Below are 26,425 nucleotides of genomic sequence, written 5' to 3'. Positions count from 1 at the left end.
TTCCTCGCCCTTCTATAGAATGCGGGGAGCTAGGCTACGCGCACCTGATCGTCTCCCTCTTCATCTGCCTCACTCCCTCGAGAGAAGCAGCACCTTATCTGGTTGATGGGGGGGGGGGGTCAGCTTGCCCCTCCTGCTTAGCCTCCCTGCGGCCTAATAGCCAGCAAGCTGCCTTCTCTCTCACCCTGCAGGTGGAAGGCGGGCAGACCAGGGCAGCCTTCAATTCAGGGAGACACACTGGGGAGCCCGTGGCAGCCCTAGATCTAAGCCTCTTTACAACCCTCAAATTCTCCATTTCGACAACTGGAGAGATCTGCTTGCTGGAGGGTGGGGGTGTTCAATTCTGGAAAACCTATTCAAAAGCTCATATTGGACTCCTATCTAAGCCACATCTTTTAATCGGTCAAGGATCATGTAAGACACCTAACGTGTTGACCTCTTTCTGCCTCCATCCTGTCTCCTTTTCCGCCGGAGTCAGCTCGGGGGTGGAAGAGGAGACTCGGCATCTTCAGGCTTTAACTGTTAGAACGAGCCCGCAGCCGCACAAAGGGGAGGAGTGTGGGTGTGCCTGCGGTTCCCTGCTCACTCCAGCAACGAGGGCACGAGCTGGCTCCAGGCAGAGGTGCTTCCGAGCTACACAAGGGCATGTCTCCACCCTGAAGGAGCTGCGAGTCTCACGGGAGACACAGAGTGGCGCTGTAACGTGCCCCGGGTGTTGATGGGGACTCAAGAGGAACGCACCCAGGCTGCCCTGGAGGCCAGAGAAGAAGCCTGCAGGGGGCGTGCAGGTGTCCAGGTGAATGGTGAGTGGTGAGGGAAAAGGGTCAAAGGCACACGCAGGGGCTCGGGGACTGCAAAGGGCGGGATAAGTGCTGGAAAGGGGAGCAGACGCTGGGTGCGCCCAGATCTCGGAGGGAGGGCGGGCTTTCTACGCCACCCTTGGAGGTGTGGACTTTACCCTGTGGGCCACCAAAGGGCTTTAAACAGACAGGTCCGGAAGCAGATGGGAGAGAAGGACCCTGGTCTAGAGGCGGGTATGTCAGAGCGGAGGTTCCCGGGGCACCCAGCTAAGAGGAGCTCAGGGCTGAACCCGGGCAATGGTGGTGAATGTGAAGGAGGGACGAGATCTGAGGAATCACCAGGATTTGGAACAAGAAGACTGGACGGCGGATTAAATGCGAGGAGAAAGCGAGGAGGAGGAATCAAGGGTGACTCCCAGGATACCAGCTTGGGCCCGAGTAGGTAGACAGTGGTCACCTTTTAGTCCCAGAAGACAGGGAGAGGAAAGGCTTAGCGGGGAAGAGTTCAGTTTTCATGTCTATGAGATGCTGAAGGCCAGGTGGTCTGTACCTCAGACAAAAACCTAGGGCTCAGAACAGGTTGGTTACTGGAGCAGTTCTGCTAACATCCGTTCCCTTTCGTACCACCATTTCATCCCATTTCTTGCCCTCTCCACTTCTGCGGAACTGGTGATCGGGGCTATTTGTTAAACGTATTTGTTTTTGATTCTCTTGTGTGCTGTGGGCACTGGAGTAGAGATTTTTTTTGTGGGGGGACAGTTTATTTCACCCCATCCTGCCTTTTGTGCTTATTTTTAATCCTTTCTTGTAAATATTTTGTAAAATTGTGGTGAAATGGATCACAATGTCATTTCCTAGTACAAAGCGAGAAGTGTGGGAAGAAAATGTACAATTTTTTAACTAAAATATTTCCCACTGACCTAAACTTTGAGTGTTTCATGAAATAAATAAATGTTCTACCGCAAGAAATACAGATCGGAGAGGCCTGGACCTAAAGGTGGCAGGTAGAAGCAAAGCAAGATAATCCAGGGAGCCGGGTTGGTGTGGCTCAGTGGCTGAGCATCGACCCATGCACCGAGAGGTCGCCAGTTCGATTCCCAGTCAGGGCACATGCCCAGGTTGTGGGCCAGATCCCCAGTGGGGGGCCTGCAGGAGGTGGCCAATTGATGTTCTCTCTCATCAATGTTTCCATCTCTCTCTCTCCCTCTCCTTTCCTCTCTAAAAATCAATAAAGAAAAAATATTTTTTTAAAAAATGTAATGAGGGGGAGACACGCAAAATACAAGTTCAATATTGTAAACATTGTTACATTCATCATATTTAAATTGCTCTGTCATATTGCTTTAATGCTTCTAAATGCTTCCTCTCAAGTCCTTGTCATGGACGGTGCCAGCCAGCTGGTGGTCTTGGAACCCACGCCGAGTAGCAGTTCTCTGAGATGCAATGCAGGGAGGGGCCCTTCTCAGAGCCCCCACCCCGCCCCCGGCCCGCTCCTCCTGTCAGACCGACAGGCCCTGGCCGACGTTTCTCCTGCCTCCCTGACTCTGTACAGCAACTACCAGCCAAAGGGGTGCAGATGGGGTATAGGGCACAGAACTTTCTGGCTTACCCCTATTCTAATGTCTGGTCTTTATAAACAGAGGGCCCTCCCTATTACAAGTCTGACACCAATTCCAATGTGGTTTTCTCCACACCACCAAGCACTTAACTCTGTTCTGACACTGTCTACCTGGAGACAGCTTCAGACTGCTGGCCCCTCCCCCACCTCAGGCAGCAATAGCAAGTCCAGGTCATCACCTGTGTTTCTGACCAACCCAATACTAGACGGGAGTGTCCAAAGATTCCCTCCTCGGGTTCAATTAACTTGCCTAGAGCAGCTTACAGAACAGACCCAGTTTACTGACGAGATCATCAGTGTGGGATAAAAGGATATAACTCAGGAACAGCCAGACGCAAGGAGGGGCAAGGTGTGGGGAGGGGCAGGGAACAGCCACACCCCCTCCAGGCTCCGCTCTCCCAGCACCTCCCTGTGTTCATCGGTTCAGAAGCTCCCCCAACAATGCCTTTTTGGGGTTTTATGGAGGGTTCATTACATGGTCAGGACTGATTAGATCATTAGGCACTGGGGAGATTCCACCTCCAGCCCTCTTCCCCTTCCCCAGGTCAGGGGTGGGACTCAAAGCGCCAGCCCTCTCAGCATGTGTCGGTTCCCCTGGCAACCAGCCCCATCCTTCGGTGCTTCCCGAGTCACCTCATTAACACACACTCGGGTGTGGTTGAAAGGGGTTTATTATGAATAATAACACGACATTGGTAATGTTTTTTGGGTTTTTGTTTTTTTTTTATCCTCACCCGAGGACATTTTTCCATTTTTTGTACAGACAAAGTGGGAGGGAGAGAGAGGACGAGAGAGAGAGGGAAACATCGATGTGAAAGGGACACATCGAGTGGCTGCCACCCGCACGACCAACCAGGGCCGGGGACAAACTGCAACCGAGGTACGTGCCCTTAGCGGGAACCGAACCCGGGTCTCTCCGGACCGCAGGCGGACGCTCTAACCGCTGAGCCAAACTGGCCAGGGCAACATTGGTAATGTTTTTATCATTTAAGAAATCCCAAGGGTCTCGGGAGCTCTGAGCCAGAACTGGGAACCCCAAATATATATGTCTCATACAAATCGAAACAGCACACCTATACCATGGACGCAGTCAGCTCTGGGTGACCAAGCTAGGAACGAGAGAACCTTACTGAGGACTCCGTGGGAAAACGAGCAAAACTGCCGCTCAGGTCCTGTGCCGGCCCTGCGGGCTGCCCGGCAAGGCCACGTCCAGGAGCTGCTTCCGCGAAGAATGTCAGAACCACAGGAGACACGGCCACGCGGCTTTAATCCTCAGCCAGAGTCCACAGTCTCCGCCAGTTTGGGGCGATGGTTCAGTGGTAGAATTCTCCCCTGCCCTTGGGGGAATTCAGGTTGGATTCAGCAGCATGACTAACTGAATGAAGTTGGGTTTTTCCGTCAGATCTGGATTCAAATTCGGGTGTGGCCATTACCTAGTTGTGTGAGTGTACAAGTGAACTGATGTCTGGGACCCTGAGTGTCTCCTCATCTTTGAAGTGGCCATCAGAGTACCTCTAGACATGAGTGCTGCAAGCACAGGTGTGTGTAAGGACCAGACACCAAGGCAGGCCCTGCAGAGGGAAGGAGCCGAGAGCGGCTAAGACTGTAATCAACTCTACTGATATATAGCCTCCAAAGAGCCCAGTCAAATAAGATCATGGTCATTCTCTTCCCCAACCTGGAGCATCCCCTTACCTGTCCACTGCCCAGTGACAGAGAGGCCTGCTGTCCTGTGGGGATAAGTAGCTAAGGGCCAGGGATTGGCCCACAACCCGGATGGAGAACAGTGACCCTGGGTTCTGCCAAGACAAAAACAGGGAGGTGGGTCATCATCCGTGTTGATTTAAATTAGACTCTTAAGTGCAAATTACTCAAAAATGTAGTCCTATTTGTTTACAGTCTATTTTGAATATTCCCTTAATAATTATTATTTACAACCTAGAGATGTGAAGGCTTTATCTGCCACTGCAAATACACACTGTACCCTTTAACACAGTGATCTAGCACTGTCTCACATTACATTTCCAAAGGACAAACATGCTGTTCTTAAATAACTCGTGTTTAACTGGACCTGAAGCTGGCACAGTCATTGGGAAAATAAACCAATTATGTCAATGAATTATTAATAGGTAATTTAACTTACTTTAAGGTAATTATCATCACCAAATTACCAAAGTGAGCCAATAATCTAAAAGCAAATTAGTATATATTTTACATACCAAATGCTAAGCAAACACTTCAAAACAAGCCACATAAAGAAATACCAACTATGTTTTTATTCTAAGTTCCTAAAGAATATTTCTGGACACAAAAATACCATCACAAAAAGATCCAAAACACTTCCAATATTTAACACTGAAATAAGTATGATCTATATAAACATTTGAAAGATGAATAAACACAAGGAAGAGAATGATTTTCCAAACCACGAATTCCAGTTCGGGGTCACGGATGGCCAGAGCCTCTCTCGACAGGTGACCCTTTCAGGGCAGGGCCACTCACATCCCCCCTCACTCTTACTGGCAATCTGGACAGCCAGTTCACCTCACGTGTACATCGTTGGGATGTGGGCGAATACTGCATGGAATGGGGAGAGTGTACAGACTCCACACAGACCGTAGCCCTGGCCAGAAATCGATTTCTTTTCATCAAGGTTATAATGAAACAATGTTGAATGATACATTGTTTTTTGAGGACTTGCCCGACTTCCTAAACAGAGGTTAGTTAAATCTGGAGGAAAACTCTTTTTCCTGACACTCCTAATTGAGCTTTGCTGGTTGGATGGCAATATAGCATAATCAGGGTCGCTGCACTGCCCGGAGGCAGCTTACCCAGCCAGCATGCAAGGAAAGTTCACAAGGTCACCACAAAAATGTCTCAGCAATGATAAACCTCTTTCTTTAATAATTCATGCAAATTAAGCCTGTCCAGCAAATGGGTCATTTTTGTAAGAGACACTTTCCTGTCCTCTATTCTTGGCTGCAGAAATTCATTTTAGAACCTCCGATATGTGTTCACTATTTTTAATCTCTTCAGTGCAATAGTGTGAATTCTGAATGTATCCTTTTCAAATGACTACCACATCGAGCCAGCGTTGAATATATTACTAAAAGCAGTACGAGCAAAACAGGTGGGCCAGCCTGGGAAGCCCACACCATTTAGAATACACTATCCCTACAGAGAATCGTGTCCAAGCACACACTTACCAGTGACTGTGGAAAAGCGTCCACAGCTGAGTTGGAGGGTCACCTGTATTGGAATTTTGCTGGCCCCACTGTTTGCTGAATTGGTTTCTAAAGTCAAAGGGACTGCAGGGGTGCCAAGGCAAAGGGACACATGTGTCCAGGCGGAGAACCGGCCAGCTGGGTTCAATGTTCACATGAAAGTAGTTTCAGCCACTTTCAAGAACCAGGGGCACAGGGGTTGGGGGGAGCTAAAGCTATTCCTAGATCCTATGACCTACTTAGAGAGTAGTTCATGTTTCCAATTTGGGCTCTGGACAGATCTGCTGGACAGAACAGAGCAAAATCGCTTAGAGCTAATGATGGCTACAAATGCAGGGAAGGTCTTTAACAAAGTGATATTTGGTATAAATCTAAATTAAGTGTACAGTTTTCCCTGAGCACAGAGGAACATGAATTATAAAGAATTACTCCTGGCCCTGACCAGTTTGGCTCAGTGGTTTGAGCATCGGCCCGTGGACCAAAGAGTCGCAGGTTCAATTCTGGTCAAGGGTACGTACCTTGGTTATGGTTTGGTCTCTAGCCCTGGTCGGGGTTGTGCGAGAGGCAACACATCAATGTGTCTCTCTCACACATCAATGTTTCGCTCTCCCTCTCCTCTTGCTCTCTCTCTCTCTTCCCTTCTTCCCTCTCTCCCTCCCCCTCACTCTATCTGAAGATAAATAGAAACATATTCTTGGATGAGGATTAAAAAAAATTATTACCCCTGAAGTTTGGTACATTCCCCAAATGAAAAGTTCTTACGAAGAGGATAGCTAGGGAAAACAAAATCCCAAAGTTACTGACCTGTCCCTAAAAATGTCACCATCTGTGCCAGGCAGACGTCAGAATGGTTTCTGATACTACAGCGACTACAGGAAATGGTTTGGGAATAGGTTGTTTTTATTGAAAACTGCCAACCTGAGAATAAATGAGCAAGGCAAAAAGGTGTTTTTCCTGGAGTTTCTCAGTTTTTCAAGAACTGGGGAAAGTTATTTTAATATCTAGGCTTTCATATTTGGACAGAAACATCCATTTTAACTTTCCACAGAAATTATACCCGAAGTCCCTTGAAATTTTTTACCCAAACATCAAAGTTACAATTTATTACCATAAGGTGTCCTCCAGAGAAACTGTGGTAAGCCATATAAATACACAAAAGAGAGAAGAAGAATGTAAATCCCTCTCTTTATTCCAACGGTGTTTTGCAAGAGCTAACGAGAGAAAAAGCTGTCCCTGGAAGGCACTTTGTAAGGCACAAAGAGTGCGGCGCTGCAGGTCAGAAATTGGTTATTTCCTCGCACATAAATCAAAATTGTTTTATACAACATTGTGAATACTCATTCATAACAAATTCTTATCTCTTCTGAGCTACTTCTAGTTTACCACCCCGCCCCCACGCCCTGACACACACGCTCACACTCACGCTCACGCACACACACCCACACGCTCTGACCTGCTGTTCCGGGGCCTCGCCTTTCATGAGACAGCGGACCTTGCTGAGAATGCACTGCTGGAGCTGGACCCAGGAAATGGCTCTGTCTTCCCTGATCAGGAATGGTGGCCCAAACCTGAAACTCCAAGGACGTCAGGTTATTATCTCAGCAAAGGAAAAGCCAACAGTACTCACAGCTGTGAGTCTGTGCCCCACGGACAGCCCCCCCACGGTAGGCGGGAACCCCGAGCACAGTGCACAGAGAGCCTTGCTGCACATGGAGGCGCCGAGGTGGGAACAAGGGCCCAGGAGACCCTGCAAGGTCAGCAGGCGGCTCCAAACGGTCAGCCGCTGGGGACTCCCTTCCCCAGAACAGCGCCGAGTGAGAGAACCGTGCAGCCAGAGGAAAGCCAGGCCGAGATGAACCCGGGGAGCCCGGCCAGGTGGCACTGCTGGCTTCGTGCACCAGGAACACTCTCGTACTGGGAAGGGTTTCCACACCCCACGCTGATGAAACACAGCCGTGGGCTCCTGATGCAGAGACCGCCATCAGCTCTAGCTCGGCCATGGGGAGCTCTGGACACATCACTGACCACTGACTGTCCTGGGGCCGCACCACACAAGGTTGTGTGACGATCCAGTGGGTTAAGAATGTGAACCCGTAGTATAAACTTTGCTAAAACAGCACCCGTCTGAGGTGGTGTGTCCGGACAGGCAAGCACAGAGACACCCTCTGCTGTGCGGACAGAGCAGTTTGTTTTCCTTATCCTCTGCTGTTAGGCATTCAGGTTGCTCCCCAAGTTTTATTGAAACAACGCTTGCTTATAACAGCAACTATGTATATCTTATGCATACACCTTTGGGTGCACATGACGAATTGTTTCCTTGGGATGAAGCTCCAGAAGTAGAAACGCAAGGCCACAAGCTGTTTATTCCCCAGCTACTCTCCAGAACAGCCGCACCGACGGAGCAGTGAGGCACGGCCCGTTCCCTTGCCAGAGTGAATATTAGCAATTTTTAAAAATTCTTTCACAGGCTCAAAGATGAAGGGCAGCATCTTGCTATTGCAACCAGAATTTCTTCTACCAGCATATGAAGCGGAACATTTTAACCCAAGTTTGTATTTCTTCTGTGAACTAATGGTAATTCCTGAGGCTTATTTTACTAAGAGTATTTCTCTCACTCAAGAGCTAGGTTTCATGTAATGAATCCTTTATCTGTCACATGACATCAATATTTTTCCTCTTTGTGCTTTGCCTTTCAAACTCGCTTTTAGTTCAAAATTGTAAACATTATCCTGTTCCTTTATAGCCCCCGACTTAAGTGTTAAAATAGCCATCATCCAAAGATATAAATATGCACCCAGATTCTCTTCGAGTTATTTTATAGTTTCCTTTACTATAATCACCTCTCTAATCAATCTGGAATTTACACATGTGAATTTATGGTGGAAGTAAAAAACTGATTATATAAAATATTAAAAGCAATCAATTAAGCCAGCATTATATACTGAAAAATGTGTTCACTATCTAGTAATATGAAATATACCATTTCTATCATATAATACTTAAATATACTTTGGCCTGTTTTGTTCCATTGATTTAAGTATCTATTCTTCTGCCTATATCACAATATTTGAATAACTAACAACATTCCATTCTGTTTTAATAGAACAATCCCTTTTCCTCCTCTTTCCCCCCTCCCCCAATATTTTCTGACTATTTTTACAAGTTTATTATTGCAGATAAATTTTACAAACATTTTCTCAATCTAAAAATTTTGACTGGGCATTTTAAACATTTTATTTGGACTATGAAAGCAAACTATCTGCTTTTGTGTATTGGTTACATAAGCAGTCACTTTGCTGAACGGTTTTGCTAGTTTCAATCACTTCCAACGTCTTGGTTCTCTGGACAGGCAATGACAGCATCTGCAAATAGTGGGAGCTGTACCTCTTTTCTTACAGCCAGTTTACTTGTCTTTCTGCACTGCCCAGGCCTCGGAACACAGGATAAAATAACAGTGGTGAGAGCAATCATAACGGTTCCTGAACTTAGTCAAAGAAACCTTTCCGTGTTTAGCTGTTAAGGACAATGTTTGCCATCTGCTGAAGGCAGTTATTTCTGACCTTTAGACTAGAAAGTACTCTATTCTCTACTCCTCGTTGATCAACCTTGAGAATGGATGCTTAATTTGATCACATGAGAATTATTCTAGACAGAATTCCAAGTGCATGTTTATACATCCCAGACATCGTGTAAAAAGAAGATGAAATTCAACATACCTGCTAGCCTGCTGCCCTGACCCCACCAAGTTACAGAAGAGGATTAGCACCTTGTTCTCCTGGTGGGCGGGCAGGGACCGCTGACCCTCACAGGCTGCCGCGCGAGGGGACACGGACAGACCAGATGGATGAGCTGAAGAGAGAGAACTACATGTGTATTCTTCAAGGAGCTGCTTTGCTGGGTCAAAACCCTGGCTTCTCTAGGCCCTCTTTTTCTTTGAGCATCTCTTAACCACTGTTGGGGGGCACCAGAGTGCTCTAGGGGAAGAGATACAAGGTTCACGGCACTTGTGCCGTCTGGCACCTGGCACACGTAGATCGTATTAATGGTAGGGGATTTGTGTTCTGTTCAGCCAATAGTTTAAAAATAAGGGCAAAGAGTTTAATTAAAATTTTTCAAAGCCAATCTGAAAAGTACTCCAAAATTATTTTGGATGTGTGGACAAATATCCACTCTGTTAGAAAGCCAACATAAGCACACAAAGAAGGTAAGAATCTTTACCCTTGAGGAAGTAGGGGAATTGGACTTTCCTCAGTTTCCAATCAGTTCTGAAAATCTGACTTTCTAGGCACAGATGTGTCACCTGTGACTGAATTTGAAATGAGGGCTTGTTTCACTGAGTTACAGCGTACACAGGGCCAGTTCATGTCTCGTTCCGGATTCCTTGCCCAGAGTCTCCCTGGTCCCCACAGACTGTCACCTAGGCTGGCTGAGGCTTTATCTGGGGCAGACAGTAACTCTGGCTCGGGGGCCTCTGGATGGGCCTCCTTGACTGGCTGATTGGGCCGGTGAAGACTGCCGGAAATTGGCCTTCTTAGCCAATCTAAAGTTTAGGAAACGCAAGCATCGGGAAGTGGACTGTTAACAAAAAGTCATTTAATAACCTCTTTGGCCATCTACCGCTCCAGTTAGTAAAAAAATCACTTTAAGCAGAGACTGTGAGCCAGAGGAGTTGGAACACAAAGATCACCCAGCACCTGCTCCGATTAGCGCCTTCAAAGAGTGGTCTCAGGACCCGCAGCATCAACTTCGCCTGGCAACTTGCTACATGTGCAAATTCTCAGGCCCCGCCCCTGGCCTACTGAATCAGAGACTGAGGGTAGGGCTCAAAAATCTTCTTAAACGGGTGACTCTGATACTCACCAAGGTCTTGAAAACCCCTGTATTAGTTGAATATTTTTAAATCATCAACCCAATGTCCAACAAATATCAGAGACAATAAGCATGATAGTTCCAAGTACTAAAATTAAACGTCTTATGTCTTAGTACCGAATGAGTCCTCTCGCAAACACTATTGTATTCAAGCACTATTGTACCTGTGAGTATCTCCTGGCCAGGCGGTGGAGGGGCTTGGAAGGCATACACGTTATCTCCCTCTGCAATGGAGTTCAGGTCCTCTTCATCAAAGAAAGACCGCTGGAGTCCACTGGGGCTCAGTTCAACCAAGATCACCTGGAATGAGAAGGATCATTTTCCATCTTGATTTCTCAAAGGGAACTTAACAAATAAGAAATCTGAAAGCAAAGGGAATAAGAAGTACAAATTGGCAGTTACAAAATAGTCATGAGGATGTAAAGTACAACATAGGGAATACAGCCAATAATATTGCAGTAACTATGTATGATGTCAAATGGGTACTGGACTTATGGGGATCACCTCATGAGTTATATAAATGTCTAACCACTATGCTGTACAACTGAAACTAATATAATATTGAATGTCAACTGTAATTGAACATTATAAAACTTTAAAATAATAAAATATGCCCGGGCCAGTGTGGCTCAGTTGGTTGGGCATTGTCCTGTGCACCAAAAGGTTGCTGGTTCTATTTCCAGTCAGGGCACATGCCCGGGTTGCCAGCTCAATGCCCAGGTGAGGGATATGCAGACGGCAGCCAATTGATGTTTTGCTCTCACATTGATGTTTCTCTCTCTCACTCTCCCTTCCTCTCTCTAAAGTCAATTTAAAAAATCAAAAATAATAGCCCTGGCCAGTTTGGCTCAGCGGGTGGAGCATCAGCAAATGGATCAATGAGTCACGGGTTCAATTCAAGTCAAGGGCACGAACATTGATTGCTATTCATCTCCAGCCCTGGTCAGGGTCATGTGGGAGTTGATGTGTCCCTCCTACGTCGATATTTCTCTCTCTGTCCCTCTCTCCCACTCTATCTGAAAACAAATAGAAAAATATCCTCTGGTGAGGAGTAAAAATAATAATAATGATAATAATAATATAAATGACTGATAGGCTTAAACCTCTCTTTTACCCTTTCGTTCCTTCTAGCTAGTGAGAAATACTACTTATTTTTAGTACTAAAACACAGTAGGTATAACAATTAGATTGAACACAGACATCTCAATTGCAACAACAGAATATCAAACTGCCCTAGGGAAAGGTGGGGGGAAGAAAGTTGAAAATCTAAAGTTTAATACCCAGCTAAAGTATCATGCAAGATGAGCATAAAATCTTTTTCAGATAAACAAAAAGTGAGAGTGTTTACCAATAACTTATCTCCACTGAAAGAAATTCTAAAGAGAACTGCCAAATTTTTTCACATTATGATATATGTAAAAAATACTGTTATGGAACACTGAGGTAAGCAGAAGCAGCTGGTTTCGCAGAGGACAAGATGGGTCACTGTCTTGAGGGCCCTGGCTGCCCCAGACCTCACTCTGTTGCCTCAAGGGCTAAAGGAATCGACATCCCAGCACAAACCATTCAAGGCACACTGGCTGAAAATTCTCTTGTGAAATATACATTTCAGGGTTAAAAGATAAAAACAAAACAAAAAACTGAACCCAGAAAGAAAACTTGAGTTTTAAGGAGAAATTATGAACCCCCAAAAAGGTAAACATTAGTAAATGTAAACATGCACTGACTCTATGAACCTGTAATAACAACTATACCACTACTACTACTACTACAACCAGGAAGGACAGTGAGGAGGGATTATCCATCTACAATATTTTGAACTTATATTACTGACATTTTTTTTCCCAAGACTCACCTACTGCCTTTCTCTCTCTCTCTTTCAGTAGATCCCCATAAAGCACTTTGAGTTTACAAAGCAAGATACACACATTTTTACCCACTTGAGGTCCTCATAGAATGGTCCTAGAGGTCAGAGGGATCGGCTGGTTGGGGGCAGGAAGAAACCCCCGGGACGATGGCAAGGCCCCGTAATCATGGTGGTTTACATGGATGTATATGCATTAAAAAGTTCAACAAAATTTAACCTTAAAACATGTACACGTTATTGTATGTGTGTTATCCCTTAACAAAAAGGTTAAAAGTATTTTTCAATTTGAAAAAAATCCCATGAGATCATCAGGGAAGCATTTTACAATAAAAGAAACAGGACCAATTAGTTTGTCCAGGGTCAGGAAACTAGAAAGTGACTGAATTGCAATTAGAATCCCATTCTGAGCCCTTCCTTTCATGACACAGTGGTTCTCACCACCATCACCTCTACGCTGTCCTTTCACGGTGGGGTGGGGTAGGGTGGGGCGTGGCGCATTATGAGTTCTGTTCTCCAAGTCACAAAATCCAATCTCTTTCCCAAGACTCTTTTATTTATTTTTTTTAATTTGATTTTAGAGAGAGTGGGAGGGAGAGGGAGAAAGAGATAGAAACATCAGTGAGAGAGAACATCGATTGGCCGCCTCCTGCATGCCCCCAATGGGGATTTGGCCCACAACCTGGGCATGTGCCCTGACCAGGAATCGAACCGGTGACCTCTTGTTGCATGGGTCGACGCACAACCACTGAGCCACACCAGCCGGGCTCCCAAGACTCCTTTATAAAAAGTAGAGCATAGCCAATACCACTTTGCCCCAAATCTCTCCTCTGGTGTTACATACCCTCAGTTCCCTCATATTTATTGTCCCTTCAGTACCCTGGCTTATATTCTCGGGACTGAAAATATGGTGACTGAGGCTGTGAAGTCAAACCAGCTGTGTTCAGCTCCTGGCTCAGCCGTGTGACCGAGGGTAAGTCACTCAGCCTCTCAAGGACTCTTCTTCGCTCACTGGTAAATGAGGACAACCGTAGTCTCTACTCCCAGAGATGTGAATGGCTATGACTATCACGTCCAGAGAGTAGTGCCCAGCACTCTGTAAGCACCACTGAGGGACAGTCATTGTGGAATTACTGTAATTACAACCGTCACCATCTTGGACATAAAGATAGTGCCCTTTTCTGGTTATTCCACATAATTGCCTGGAGAGGGCAAGACCTAGCCACCAGACACCAGGAACCACTAATCAGACGGAAACGCATGAATCACCCCGGAGTCACCTGGGAACGAGAAATTAGCCTAAACCACCTAGACAGCTGGCTCAGTTAGCATTTCATCCACCAGCGCGCAGGCCCCAGGCAATTCCATCGCACCTCGTCCACAGGGACACTGCCTTCCTCTGCCACCATCTTCCTCAGGGCTGCCACCGTGCTGAGGATGGGCACGGCCAGGCCAACCCGCAGGAACCGCTGGCTCTTCGAGGGGAAGACCACGGTGATGCTCAAGAACCTGAAAAATAGGAAAGAGCCCACATCCTCAAAGGACTGACATGAACTGTCACCAACATCATTGACACTTGGTCACATTCAGGCTTGGGCTCATCTCGGCTTCCAGGTCGGGCCACTGCATTTCAGGTACACCGTCACTAGGTGGCGCCGGAGAGCCAATTCTCCGAAGGTATCAGCTGGGGACTTTTCCAGCAAGTTAAAAATAAAAGGTATCTGATTAATAGTCACAATACAGATCTATGAGCTCAAGGTTCTGTCTGATAAATTGATCGTCTTAACCCAAAACAAGCTTTGAAGTTGGTTTGAGAAGAGGTCAAGCTTCTTCTTCAGTGTGAGTCAACACGACGGATGCTGCCCTCCTTTCCTTACTGAAATCCTCCCCTGGTGGTGACAGGGCGCTTCGCTGGCCCCACGTCCTACCATCCGCACCAGCACACCAGGCCCCACTCCTCCGGCTCCCGTGTGTCCTGCTCTGCACTGCAGTAATCACCCAGTGCACACAGCTAATGACTAGGGCTGGGATTCGAACCCAGGAGTCTGGCCCCGGAGGCAGTGGTCCTAACCCATGTGCTATGCTGCGTCAAGCCAGGAATCTTAACTCACACCCACCAGCAGACATCACCTGACGGTGTCACTGGAGACAGGGTAAGCCTGTGTCTGTTTGCAGCACCAACTATTAGCAGCCCAGGAATTCGGAGCAGGGGACCAACATGCCGGAAAGGCTTTACGAGGCCGCCGTGCCCTCGGCTGCACCCGAGGATGGGGATGTCAACAGAAAGGAGAGAAATGGTATTTACAGAGGTGGGGACACAGGAAGAAATGCCACTGTCTCGGTGCCAGTGAAGGCACCCCCTCCGGGAGCTGAACGCCCTCGGCGCTGACCTTGGCCAGAGGCCTACGGTCACCGTGCGGCCGCGGGCTGCTGGGAAGCCTGCACCATGCGCGTCTCCTTTCACGAAGCTGGACCCCACCAGGCTCTCACCCAACCCCAACTCCTCTTTCATTTTCTCTCTTCTCCTCCAATCACCCTTTTCCTTTTTCTTTGCTCCTTAGGTAAACCTTTTTCGATACCTTCACAAAAAGGAGAAAGGAGTGGAAATGAAGCACGGGAAAGCAGGTGGTGACCGATTTTCCCATCTGACCGAGTGGTACCCATTGGCCCGTGCCGGCTCCCGATGGGCCAAAGACATAAGCTTGGTGCCGACAAACAGCAGCACTGTGTATAATTCCTTCTTCGGCTGAAAAAGGGACACAGTAAGGTTTCACTTTGTCACCTTCGATAACTGAATGTCCCCCAGCTATACGGCTGGTTTCTAGAGAAACACTGACTGCGAAGCAAAAGAAGAGACAACTGCACATACAAGGCCAGAAGGCTCCCAGGGAGGAGGAAGGAAGTCAGGGTCCCTGGGCACGTCGCGCACATACCTGGTCTGGCGCAAGGGGATGGGCAGAGACACACACAGGAAAGGATCGAAGGTGTTGCTCTGTCTCAGGCAGTGAGGACAAGTCAAGGAAGATCTGTGAGGGCAAAAGAGAGAGATGAAAGTTGAATCACACTTAAACAGTTTAGTGGTTGCTTGGGAGGTTAAATACAGAATTACCATTGCCATTCCACTCTTAGGTAAATACCCAGAAGAACTGAAAATAGGTATTCAAACAAATCCTTGTACCCAAATGCTCATAGCAGCATTCTTCACAATTGTCAAAGGCTGAAAACAACCCAGATAGCATGTGAAAAAAATGGAGTATGCCCACACAATGGACTACTATCCAGGCATGAACTCCAACACCTGCTATGCGGAGACTGAAACGTAGTCCATTATGCTAAGTGAAAGAAGTCAAGCACAAAAGGCCACATATTTTATGATTTCATTTACAGGAAATATCCAGAATGAGTCAAGCCACAGGGACAAAAAGCAAATTGGTGGTTGCCAGGTGCTGGGAAGATGGAGGATGGAGGATGGAGGATGGGGAGTGACCGCTTACTGGGTACCAGGTTTTCTTTGGAGTAATGAAAACGTTTGAAGTAGAAAGAGGTTGTGGTTGCACAACAGTGTGAACATCATTGCCACTGAATTATACCCTTTAAAAGTATTAACTTTGTGTTCTATGACTTCCACCTCAATTTTTTTAAAGGGAAGAAGTTTAATCGCACTGCATTTGTGCACTGAGTATGGGGAAGGAGCGAGTACCCTTCCAAGCAGAAACTTAGGGTACCACCTTTCAAGCGGGGAGGCCAGGACCGCCTTTCCCCTTGGTTCTCAGTCTCACTACCCCTCAGACTCACATGGGAAGCTTTTCTCTCAAATGTCCAGGACCTACTCCTAGAGATGCTGCGTCAAGGAAAGCAGGGAGACGCACAGGCTTCAGAATATAAAATCCTCCCCAGGCAACACTAGTGTTCGGCCAGGGAAGAGAGCCCCTGATGCAGTCAGTCCACCCTCCTCATTGTGCAGATGAAGAAACAAAGTTCGGAAAATCTCAGTGAATAGTAACAGTTGATAATGAAACAGCATTTACTAAGAACTGGGCATTGTGCATATCTGAACCCGTGTACTACCCATAAAATCCAGGATTATCCCCACTTACAAAGGAGAAAACAGAAGCACAGAGTGGCTAAGTCACTTGCCCAGGGACACACAGCTCGAAAGGGGCAGAGCTTGGCTCAGGTTCCAGAGTCCGTGCTCATCATCATTCCTGCAGAGTCTTTAGTATAAGAGAGTGCGGCACCAACAGCCTTAGAGTCTGCTCTCACCACGGACAGCCGGTGGGTGAGCCTCAATGAATGCATAAAACCAGGGTTCCTGGCTGTCTGTGCGAAGCCCCGCCCTGCTTGACGGGTTTTCTGTTGAGCAAACAAAATAGAAAGAAAGCGGGGACAGGCAAGAAACCCTGAGGTTTTCCGAGTGCTGCCCAGGCGACCCAAGAGAGCCGTGCATAGCAAGTCGCTCTCCGGCTCCGGAATACAAGTTAACAGAAGGCCACCCATGACTTAGAAGAGAGACCCAAATAGTTACCACTCTCACGCTCACTGCCTCTGATAAACCGCTCTTCCAGAAAACCACGGTAATGGTTTGGTCAAAAAAACTGTAGACATCAAGCTCCTGCCGTCAGGGGCACCTGGCATTGTGGGGTCTCCTCGGCCCCCCGTTTCCCTCCCAGTTCTTCCACCTTCACCCTTCATGTACCCAACCACAACAGAGGCCTGAAGAATGTATTTCTGTTGTTGGAAATTTTTCATATCCCTGTTTCACATGTACGTGAACAAATGAAAAGAAATATTTTTCTTTGACTTTCTTTTTTTTTTTTTAACCAACTAAAACTAAGCTAGGCTGCGTTTTGCTTGTTGCACTGCGTCATATTAAACTGGCTCAAGAGATAGGCTTTATACCAAGCCACCAACCTCTGCCAGGAAGCAAGAGATGTGCAGATTGGAAAAAACATCCCAGGGTCTAGTTTTATCTTTAAAGGGTGAAGAAAACATAGTGCTTGCACAACACACCACAGAAAGCATGTGAAATACACCTGCTTCTCAAAGCAGGTGCGAGAAATAAAACAGAGTGGGGCCAACAGATCAGGGAGAGAGGGCAGTGTCACATTTACAGAAAACCCCAGAAGTTACCAGGCTCAGCTCCTGTCCTAATGTTTCCCGAACCGCACTCAGGGGAAGGGGCAGAAAATCACCCCCTGCCCTTGGGCGTCCACTCACCCATCTCCCCGAGGTGCTCATTCTCCTGTCCCACAGCGTGTTACAAAGCCAGCTGGTCAGCTGCCACCGGCCTCCGCGGGGCTCTTCGCTTCCCCCCGTTACAGACGCCGGCAACGACCCCCAGCTTTTACACCACACGGCTCCTGGCTCTGGCCTCTCGGCTGCCAAAGGCACACGGCACACGGCACACGAGGCCAGCTGCACCTGCTCACCGGCCATTGGAACTGGTGTCTACACCACCAGGATAACCATGACAACACGTAATCAGGTGCCGCCTCTCCAAGGTCTGTTCTGCCTAAAAGGGATGCTGCCTAAGAGGGGAACCGGACTAGACTGTCTGCGAGTAAAGCTAAGAAGCACATGAAGAGAGAGAGAGAGAGACACACACACACACACACACACACACAGTCCCTCTTCCAGCCAAAACTCCAACAGAGCAACCATCCTGGGTTATTAAACTAGTAGATGTTTTAGTCTGTGGTCATCACCATATACAAATGGCTGATGATGGTTCCTCCTAGTCCATATCTCCAGCACCCAAATATTCTTCCTCCTTCTGTCCACCAGCCTAAGCCCCCTAAAAGGGGGCACGCGGTGGAGAAGGGAGAACCTCAGTGAATAGGAGTCTCTCAATTAACTCATAACACCTTTTCCAGCTCTCAATTTTATAAAAAAGGCTGACACCAGGGCAACTTCCCACCCCAGGCAAGCCCTTCCAAGCAGGGAGAGAGGCCGAGACTGGCCAAGCAGGCACCTCCACTCAGGGGTGCCAGCGCCGAGCGGGCCCCCATTGACGCTACAGGAACCCGCTGCTCAGACCTGCAAAGCCCCCACCTGATGGACATCCCTCGCTGTGATTTTTTTTTTTTTTTTTTTGCTATAAATTATCAGGCACAAAGCAAGTATTTTCAGCAGTGATCAGTACACTTTTTGGCATGAACACTTAGCTTCTTACTCATCATCCTACAGTAATCTACCCAAAGGGCAGTAGGAGTCCTTAGTGTCTGATGGGCTCACACGTCAGTCCCTCAGGAATCCCCTCCTGACCCACCCTGCGCGGGGCCGGTCAGGCACTTGTGATATTGTGACTTTAATAAGAAACACATATTTGGTCTCCATGCCTGCTCCTGGCACAGAACTCCTAAAACCCTTCCAATTTCCTGATAACCGCAAGAACAAAGGTGAGAAGGAGCATCTTTCATTGTCCAGAACGAACCCCTTACAAGCGCATCTGAGTTATATTACTGAGGTGACTTTTGGAAAGCCCCTAACAACACAGGATGGGGCTGGTTGCCAGGGGAACCAACCACGTGATTAGATGGAACTTGCAGCCCCCACCACCTGGGGAGAGGAAGGGAGGCAGGTTCTGAGTCCATCACTAATGGCCAAAACTTTAATCCATCACGTCTATATAATGATGCCTCCAGAAGACCCCAGCAGAAGGGGTTTGGACAGTGTCCAGGTTGGTGGACATGTGGAGGTGCTGGGAGGTGAGGGTGCCCCAAGGGGCCATGGAAGTCTGCACCCCCCACACACACAAACACACCTTGCCCTGGGCAAACCTGCCATCTGGCTATTCCTGAGTTGTATCCTTTTATAATAAATCGGTAACCTAGTAAGTAAATTATTTTCCTGAGTTCTGAGTATTGCTCTCAAACACTATCAACTCTGAGGAGGGGTCGTGGGACCCTCCGATTTATAGCCTGAGTCAGAAGCACAGGTGACAACCTGGACTTATAAATGGTGTCGGGTGGGGCAGTCCTGGGGCACTGACCCTTAACCTGTAGGGTCAGATGCTGTCGCCAGGTAGACAGTGTCAGAATTAAGTTGTAGGACACCCAGTTGGTGTCCCCAAAGAACTGCAGAGTTGCTTGGTGTTGGGAAAACACCCCCACAGCTGGTTTCAGACGTAAGTGTGGTCAGTAGTCAAGAGCAGTGTAAGGACACAGGAGTTTCTTCCTCGTTCACACCTGTGCTGTGTACTTCAAAGCACCCCCCAGACGTGCCTACACAGACACCCAGCCATCTCGGTTCTCACCTTTCCTTAGTCCCATCAGCAAGTCCTGTTACTCGACACCCACACGTCCCCTCCCCACCCGCCACCCACTCTCTCCATCTCCACCACCTCCTGCAGGGTCCCAGCCACCATCATTCAGGCCATCTGCCGCGGCCCCAGCTCCCCGTCTGGCCTCCCTTCAATGCCCCTAACAACCAGTGTCACCTCTTGAATCAATATCTAGACCACACCCTGCTCTAGATTTTGCAGTGGCTTCCCGTGTTCTTGACAGCAAACCCCACACTTGGACTGGACACCTGCGTCGCCACCCCAGTCCTCACTGCCTGGCAGCTCTCTGTGTCTGGAACTTGCCAAGATCATTCTGACCCCAGGCCCTTTGTCTCTGCTATTTCCTCTGCCTGGAATACCCTGTCCCCAAGTATTGGAATGGCTGACACCCCGTCACTCAGTTCTCAGCTCAAATGTCCCCTCTGAAAAGAAGCCTTCCCTGACCACCTTATCTGAGGTTGGCTGCCTCCCCCACATCCCAAGTTCCGCCTTATCACTTCACGTCTCACTGTGGGAGCTATGTGCCGAGGTGCACCTTGTCTAACCCTCCCCACCGCACGTGAGCTCCATGAGAACAGGCACCGGGGCCTGTTCACAGCTCCGTCCCAGCTACTGGAAGAGAGCCGGGCACACAGTAGGGGAGCTGTCTGCCGAGGTGTGTACTGTCTAACACCTCCCCACCGCACGTGAGCTCCATGGGGCCTGTTCACAGCTCCGTCCCAGCTCCTGGAAGAGAGCCGGGCACACAGTAGGGGAGCTGTCTGCCGAGATGTGTACTGTCTAACACCTCCCCACCGCACGTGAGCTCCATGGGGCCTGTTCACAGCTCCGTCCCAGCTCCGGGAAGAGAGCAGAGCACACAGTAGGGGAGCTGCCTGCTGAGGTGTGTACTGTCTAACACCTCCTCACCGCACGTGAGCTCCATGGGGCCTGTTCACAGCTCCGTCCCAGCTCCTGGAAGAGAGCCGGACACACAGTAGGGGAGCTGCCTGCCGAGGTGTGTACTGTCTAACACCTCCCCACCGCACGTGAGCTCCATGGGGCCTGTTCACAGCTCCGTCCCAGCTCCGGGAAGAGAGCAGAGCACACAGTAGGGGAGCTGTCTGCCGAGGTGTGTACTGTCTAACACCTCCCCACTGCACGTGAGCTCCATGAGGCCAGGCGCCGAGGCCTGTTCACAGCTCCGTCCAAGCTCCTGGAAGAGAGCCGGGCACACAGTCGGCATGAATGAATGATCCAGAGAATAAATGGATATATTTAATCAGCATTTCTCTTCCATGGGTAAGGAATTCTGATGCTCCTCCCTGTAACCGCTGGACCCAGCACAATGCCGAACACTCAGATGTTCGACAGAAGACCAAAGGGAGAGTGTGCGTAGACAGGAGGGGAAGAGGGCAGAGAGAACGCAGTCAGCAGAGAAATGAGTGAACGTTGTGCCAGGACACCAATGAGCAGCACCTGGTGGCAATTACTGGTGACCCTCCCCTGCTCTCTTCGTGTCCAGGCCTTATCCTCCCTTTTCCTTCCTTGGTGTCTTCTTTCCCCTCCTCTGATCCTCCTTTCCTGTCTCACTTTTGTCTCGAGCCTGTGTTTGGGACCTGAAGCGCGTGGCTACGAAGGTCAGCAGCCGTGAAGCCAAGGTTTCCCCTGTGCACACCTCTCAGGAACGAAGTGGCCTCTCCTTCTGCACAACCGTGAAATTGGGGCTCATTCAGAAGAGATTTTAATTACCCAATGTGCTAAGAACCGAGGGCAGGAGTGAGTGCCCGTGGTCGCCCCTCCCTGGCGGGGCAGGGCCGGAGAGAACTTCTCCAGGGCTGCGGGTTTTCCGCTCCAGGGAGAAACCACGTTGGCATCTGTCCCCCGCGTCTCGGAGACTGTCAGTTCGTCCTAAACAAGCCGCCTCCTCGAAGGCAGTGATTGTGTCCAGTTTACGTGATCGGCTATTGCAGAACATAAACCCTGAATCAAGAGAGTTTCTGGGCAATTTTAACTGATCGCCTCCTTCCCAAACACAAAGAATGCAAGTGCCCCAAAAGTATGGGAGTTAATGGATATAAGTAAGGGAATTCTAGAAGACGGGATAATTGTTCATTGGTTTAAAGCAAATAGGAGAAAAAACCCAACGGGAGGCCTATGAAAAGCAGAGCAGAGCCAAGGAAAAAGAGTGTCCAGAAGACTCAGAGAAAACCACAGCTTTGAAAAAGATTTACTACAATACCCAGAAGAAAGAGTTTAAAAACAGCGTGGTGTCCAAAACAGAGGGCAAGAGGGCAGCTTCCGGAAGCCGCAGCCGCACGCCACTTAGGACAAGGGGAGGCGGGAAAGAACCGGAGGGAAAATTACAAAGACAGCAAAAGGACGTGTGCTGCAGAGAGCCATCAAAGGTCAAGCCCTGGTCGGCCACTCGCTAGGTGTGAGCTCCGAAAAGCCCGGCCTCCCAGGTTGGCAGCTCCTCTCCGGAGGCTCCTGTTAGGACTACATCCGAAAATGCACGTATGGTGAGCAGGTCACTCAGCGGAGTTCTAACAGGGCGTTCACTTGGACCCTGGTCATTGTGCGCGTTCCCACCTCTAAGTGCGCTGCTTGCTTGTTGAATCCTACTCAGAGCCATCCAAAGGCACCCTCCCCCAAAGAAACCCTCCGGGGTTTGTCCCCTTTCTGACCTCTCACTGCAACTAGTGTTTTCATGAAAAGACTGTAATACCGTATGCTAAGTGAAATAAGACAGACACCATATGATTTCACTTACATGTGGAATCAAAAGAACAAAATAAATGAACAAACAAAACAGACTCATAGACTCAGAGAACAAACTGATGGTTGCCAGATGGGAGGGTTTTGGGGGAGTGGGTAAAAAAGGTGAAGGGATTAAGATGTACTAACTTTAGTCACAAAATAGTCATGGGTATGTAAAGTACAGCATAGGGAATATAGTTAATAATATTGTAATAACTGTGTATGGTGCCAGGTGGGATCACTTTGTAAATTATATATATGTCTATCCACTATACTGTACACCTGAAATTATTATAAAATAATATTGAGCCCTAGCTGGTTTGGCTCAGCGGTTAGAGCGTCGGCCTGTGGTCCAGAGAGACCCGGGTTCGGTTCCTGCTAAGGGCGCGTACCTCGGTTGCAGTTTGTCCCCGGCCCTGGTTGGCTCGTGCAGGTGGCAGCCACTCGATGTGTACCTTTCACGTCAATGTTTCTCTCTCTCTCTTCCTCTCTCTCCCTTCCAAACTATCTGAACAAAAAATGAAAAAATGTCCTTGGATGAGGATAAAAAAAATAATAATAATAATATTGAATGCCAACTGTAATTGAAATGTAAAAAAATAAGTTAATAAATAGCTTCTAAAAGTCTGAGATGGAATAAAATAATGGCTTCATATCTATACGAAAAAAACAACAACATTGCATTACTTGAAAATATTCTGCCTTATATGAATCTCTGAACTATCATATATTAAAGCACAAGACCTTTTCTGAAGTTAAAGACTGTGTAATTATAAATATTTTTTTATATCCTCTAGAGTGCTGGGAAATCTTGAACTCATAACAACATGTTAAACTGGGCTCGCTGGCTCTAAAGAACAAACAGGAAGGGCCTCGTCCAATGACTGCCTGCTGGGGGGGTCCTGGCCTCCACACTCAGTCTGCAGAACTGCCCTTGCATCACCCCCCCCTTCAAGGGGGGGAAGGGAGGCCCAGACACCGGCAAGGAGGCAAAGGAGAAATACTTAAGGTCAGAAGCCACAGGAGTGGGTGGTTAATTGGGATTTATAATGGGGGAGAGAAGGGTGTTTGTGGTGTTGTTGCTTGGTAATCTCAGGGTGAACCTGACCATGGGAGACTGGTGCCCAGCACATAAGTGGCTGAACTCTTGGGTGACTCGAAACATCCCATTCTTACCTGTACTGTGCTTGAAAGTGGCTTTGCACAAAGCTTTGACCTAGAGAAGGCTGAGGCGATGGCGACAGGTGGTTCTCAGAGGCTTTACTGGCTTCAGGCTGAAGCTGCAAAGAAATGAGGAAAGGAAGCAAATTAACACACCTCCCATCACTTCCCGGCTCCCAGGCATGGGGTCTGGAAGCAGGTCATTTAGCTGGCTCAGAGGGTGAGTAACTCACCGGCTAAGTGGCAGTGCAGGGACTAGAACCCAGACAGCCTGGCTCTAGAGGGGTGTCAGTCCATCCCTCCTTATCCTTCTTACAGCTCCTCCTCTAGTTCACCCCGCCGTGACTGGGCCACGTGACCCCTTTCTGGGCTTGGACTCTGCAGAACCTGGACCTTCAATGCGGCCTTTACCATAATCCCTTGCTCCCTCCATCTCTTGACCCCCCAAATTCCCTCAGAGAGAGAGTGAATTGAAAGAGCAGAAGTGAAGCATGAACCTTGGTGAACACTCACCCAGACTCACCCAGCCTTGACTACTGCCCCTGAATTTACTACTCTGTCCTTTACCTCCATCCTGCTGGGCCTCGTGTGCCCAGATGCCTCTGGTACACCTCACTGGGGTGTGCTGCCGTGACTTCAAACATGTCCGCACCCAAGTTTCCCTCTACACCTTTCTGTCTGCATCTCCCAGTGAGCCGGCCTTCCCGTGACCTGCACCTAGCTCACACAACCCACTCTGCACTGTCGGTTAACGCACAAGCCTCCTTTGCTCCAGTGAGTTCTATCGCACCCTTGCTTGCATCCCTCTTGCTTATGTTCCTGTTGTCGCTGTAGCAAATGACCACAAACTGGTGGCTTAAAACAACAGAAATCTAGTGCCGCACAGCTCTCAAGGCCGGACATCCAAAACCAGCATCACCGGCCCCCAACCAAGGCGTTGGCAAGGCCGCACGCCCTCCGACATGCCTTGCCTCTTCCAACGTCTAGCGGCTACAGGGATTCCGTGGCCTGTGGCCACGTCACTGCCGTCTCCAAGGCCGGCATCTTCAAAGAGCCAGGGAAAAGGAACACGTGACGACGGGTTTGGGGTGAAGTATACCAATGTCTGAAGTTTAATTTAAAATGCATCAAATATAAAATGAGGAAAACAAAGAGGGGATAATGAGTGAATAGAAGGATGAATAGATGGATAAATATGAGATAAAGCGATTTTAGTCAAATACAAATTACAGAATCTAGGTGGTAGGTATGAGGTGTTCACTGTATACTTAATTCAAGTTGTCCATATGTTTGAAATTTTCCATAATGAAATAGTGGGACAAATAAAAGTGATAAATCCTCAGAGGGGCACTTGTACCTGTCCCACTATTTTATTAAGCCCAATTTGATCAGAATACAGGATATGAAAGGGAAGCAGAACGGCTGGGGAGGGAGTCTGGAGCCCCACGGGGTGGGGTCTTCGATGTCCTGAAGAAGACAGTTCCGTCAACGGCTTAGGACCAGAGTTAAAAATTAACCTCTAGAGTCAGACTGTCTGGGTTCCAGCCCCTGCACTGCCCCTTAGCTGGGAGGGTTACTCACCCTCTGAGCCAGCTAAATAACTTACTTAAGCTCTGTGCTCCAAGGTTTCCCAGCTGTAATAAAGGGATAATGAATGACAACACCTATCTGATAAGAACGTCTTGAGAGTTAGAGTTAATACATATAAAACACGATGACAGTGGCTGGCACGCAGTGAGCACTGTTTAAGAGGCGGGGGCAGCTGCTGACACACAGCGGGGAGTGTCTGATGGGCTCGGAACCCAGGGGTGGCTACATGCGCGGAGAGAGGCTTTACTGACAGATGTGCACAGGAGGGAGGAGGGTATGTCTGGAGTGAGGACACAGACTGGGAGGCCCCGGGGTCCAGTCACGGCAAGGGGAACTACAGTAGAGCTGTAAGAAGGGTGAGGGATGGACTCAGACACCTGTGTGCATAGCTCATAAATGAGCACCTGCTGGGGGAGCAGAGGGAGAAAAGGGAGCAGATACGTAGGACCGACCCCAGCCTCCAACCTGGTGCCTGGAGGATGCCTGTCCATCAACAGTCAAAGTGGTGGGTCAGGGACGGGCGTCCGAGTCTGAGAGTGAGCCACATCCCGGCACAGACACTGACAGCAGATAAACAAGGGCTCAGAGGACAGAGGACTTGGATGTAGGCTGGGTTTGGGGCTGACCGGGGCTCACTCCTCTTCTCGGCAGTAGTACCCCTTTTGGAGCATTGACTCCAGCCCGTGGGGAGGTGGGCAGGGCTCTCTGATGAGGGGTCCTGCTCTCCCTTACCAAAGGACAGGCACGTGGCCCAAGCTAGGCTGAGATGACCCCACCTTGCACCGGAATCACCAGCAGAGTGATCAAAAGGCTGAAAACAGTGATTCTCGCAGAATCCCGGCTAGAACAGTTCTGCCACTTAGACAAACTCCAGAGCCATGTGGTTCTGGCCGGTTCCAAGCCTGGTTCTTCAGCCTTCCGTGTGGTCCCGCCTGCCGCCCCGTGGCCTTCCCGAGTGCCTTCTTGTTCGCGTCAGCTGCACACGGAACAATGACGCGGGCTGCTTCTGTGTGGAGGTGACAACGGAGCACTTGAGAGCGGCAGGGGGCGAGTCACCCAGGGGTGGGGTGTGGAAAGAGAAAATCCTGAGGGAGGCTGGGGTGAGGCAGCAAAGGATTACTCACTCACAGAGCTCGGACCCTGAGCTCAGGCCGGGCTGGCTCCAGGTCGCCCAGTGGCCCTGAGCCTGTCTCTGAGCCTCATCCCACATCTACAAGGAACAGGCTTATGCCATCCACCTCATGGGGCCATCATTACAGTAAAAACGATGACGTGTGC

At 48.7% G+C, this 26,425-nt stretch overlaps 1 protein-coding gene across 1 annotated transcript in view; it reads right to left on the bottom strand.

Moving 5' to 3' along the window:
- The window catches only part of USP43 (ubiquitin specific peptidase 43), a 58,298-nt gene that overhangs the window by 16,563 nt on the left and 15,310 nt on the right, over positions 1 to 26,425 (bottom strand). The window contains exons 3-9 of the mRNA XM_036269712.1: positions 23,573 to 23,676; positions 15,309 to 15,401; positions 13,749 to 13,884; positions 10,676 to 10,811; positions 9,359 to 9,491; positions 7,096 to 7,210; positions 4,114 to 4,217 (exon numbers count right to left, since the gene is read on the bottom strand). Of these exons, the coding sequence (XP_036125605.1) occupies positions 4,114 to 4,217; positions 7,096 to 7,210; positions 9,359 to 9,491; positions 10,676 to 10,811; positions 13,749 to 13,884; positions 15,309 to 15,401; positions 23,573 to 23,676 (821 nt within the window). The remainder of the gene's footprint in view (positions 1 to 4,113; positions 4,218 to 7,095; positions 7,211 to 9,358; positions 9,492 to 10,675; positions 10,812 to 13,748; positions 13,885 to 15,308; positions 15,402 to 23,572; positions 23,677 to 26,425) is intronic.

This window comes from Molossus molossus, unplaced genomic scaffold (genome assembly GCF_014108415.1).
Source record: "Molossus molossus isolate mMolMol1 unplaced genomic scaffold, mMolMol1.p scaffold_m16_p_19, whole genome shotgun sequence".
In the NCBI taxonomy this organism is placed as follows: domain Eukaryota; kingdom Metazoa; phylum Chordata; class Mammalia; order Chiroptera; family Molossidae; genus Molossus; species Molossus molossus.
Note: the sequence above shows the minus strand (reverse complement) of the source record. Positions and strands in the feature narration are given on the sequence as shown.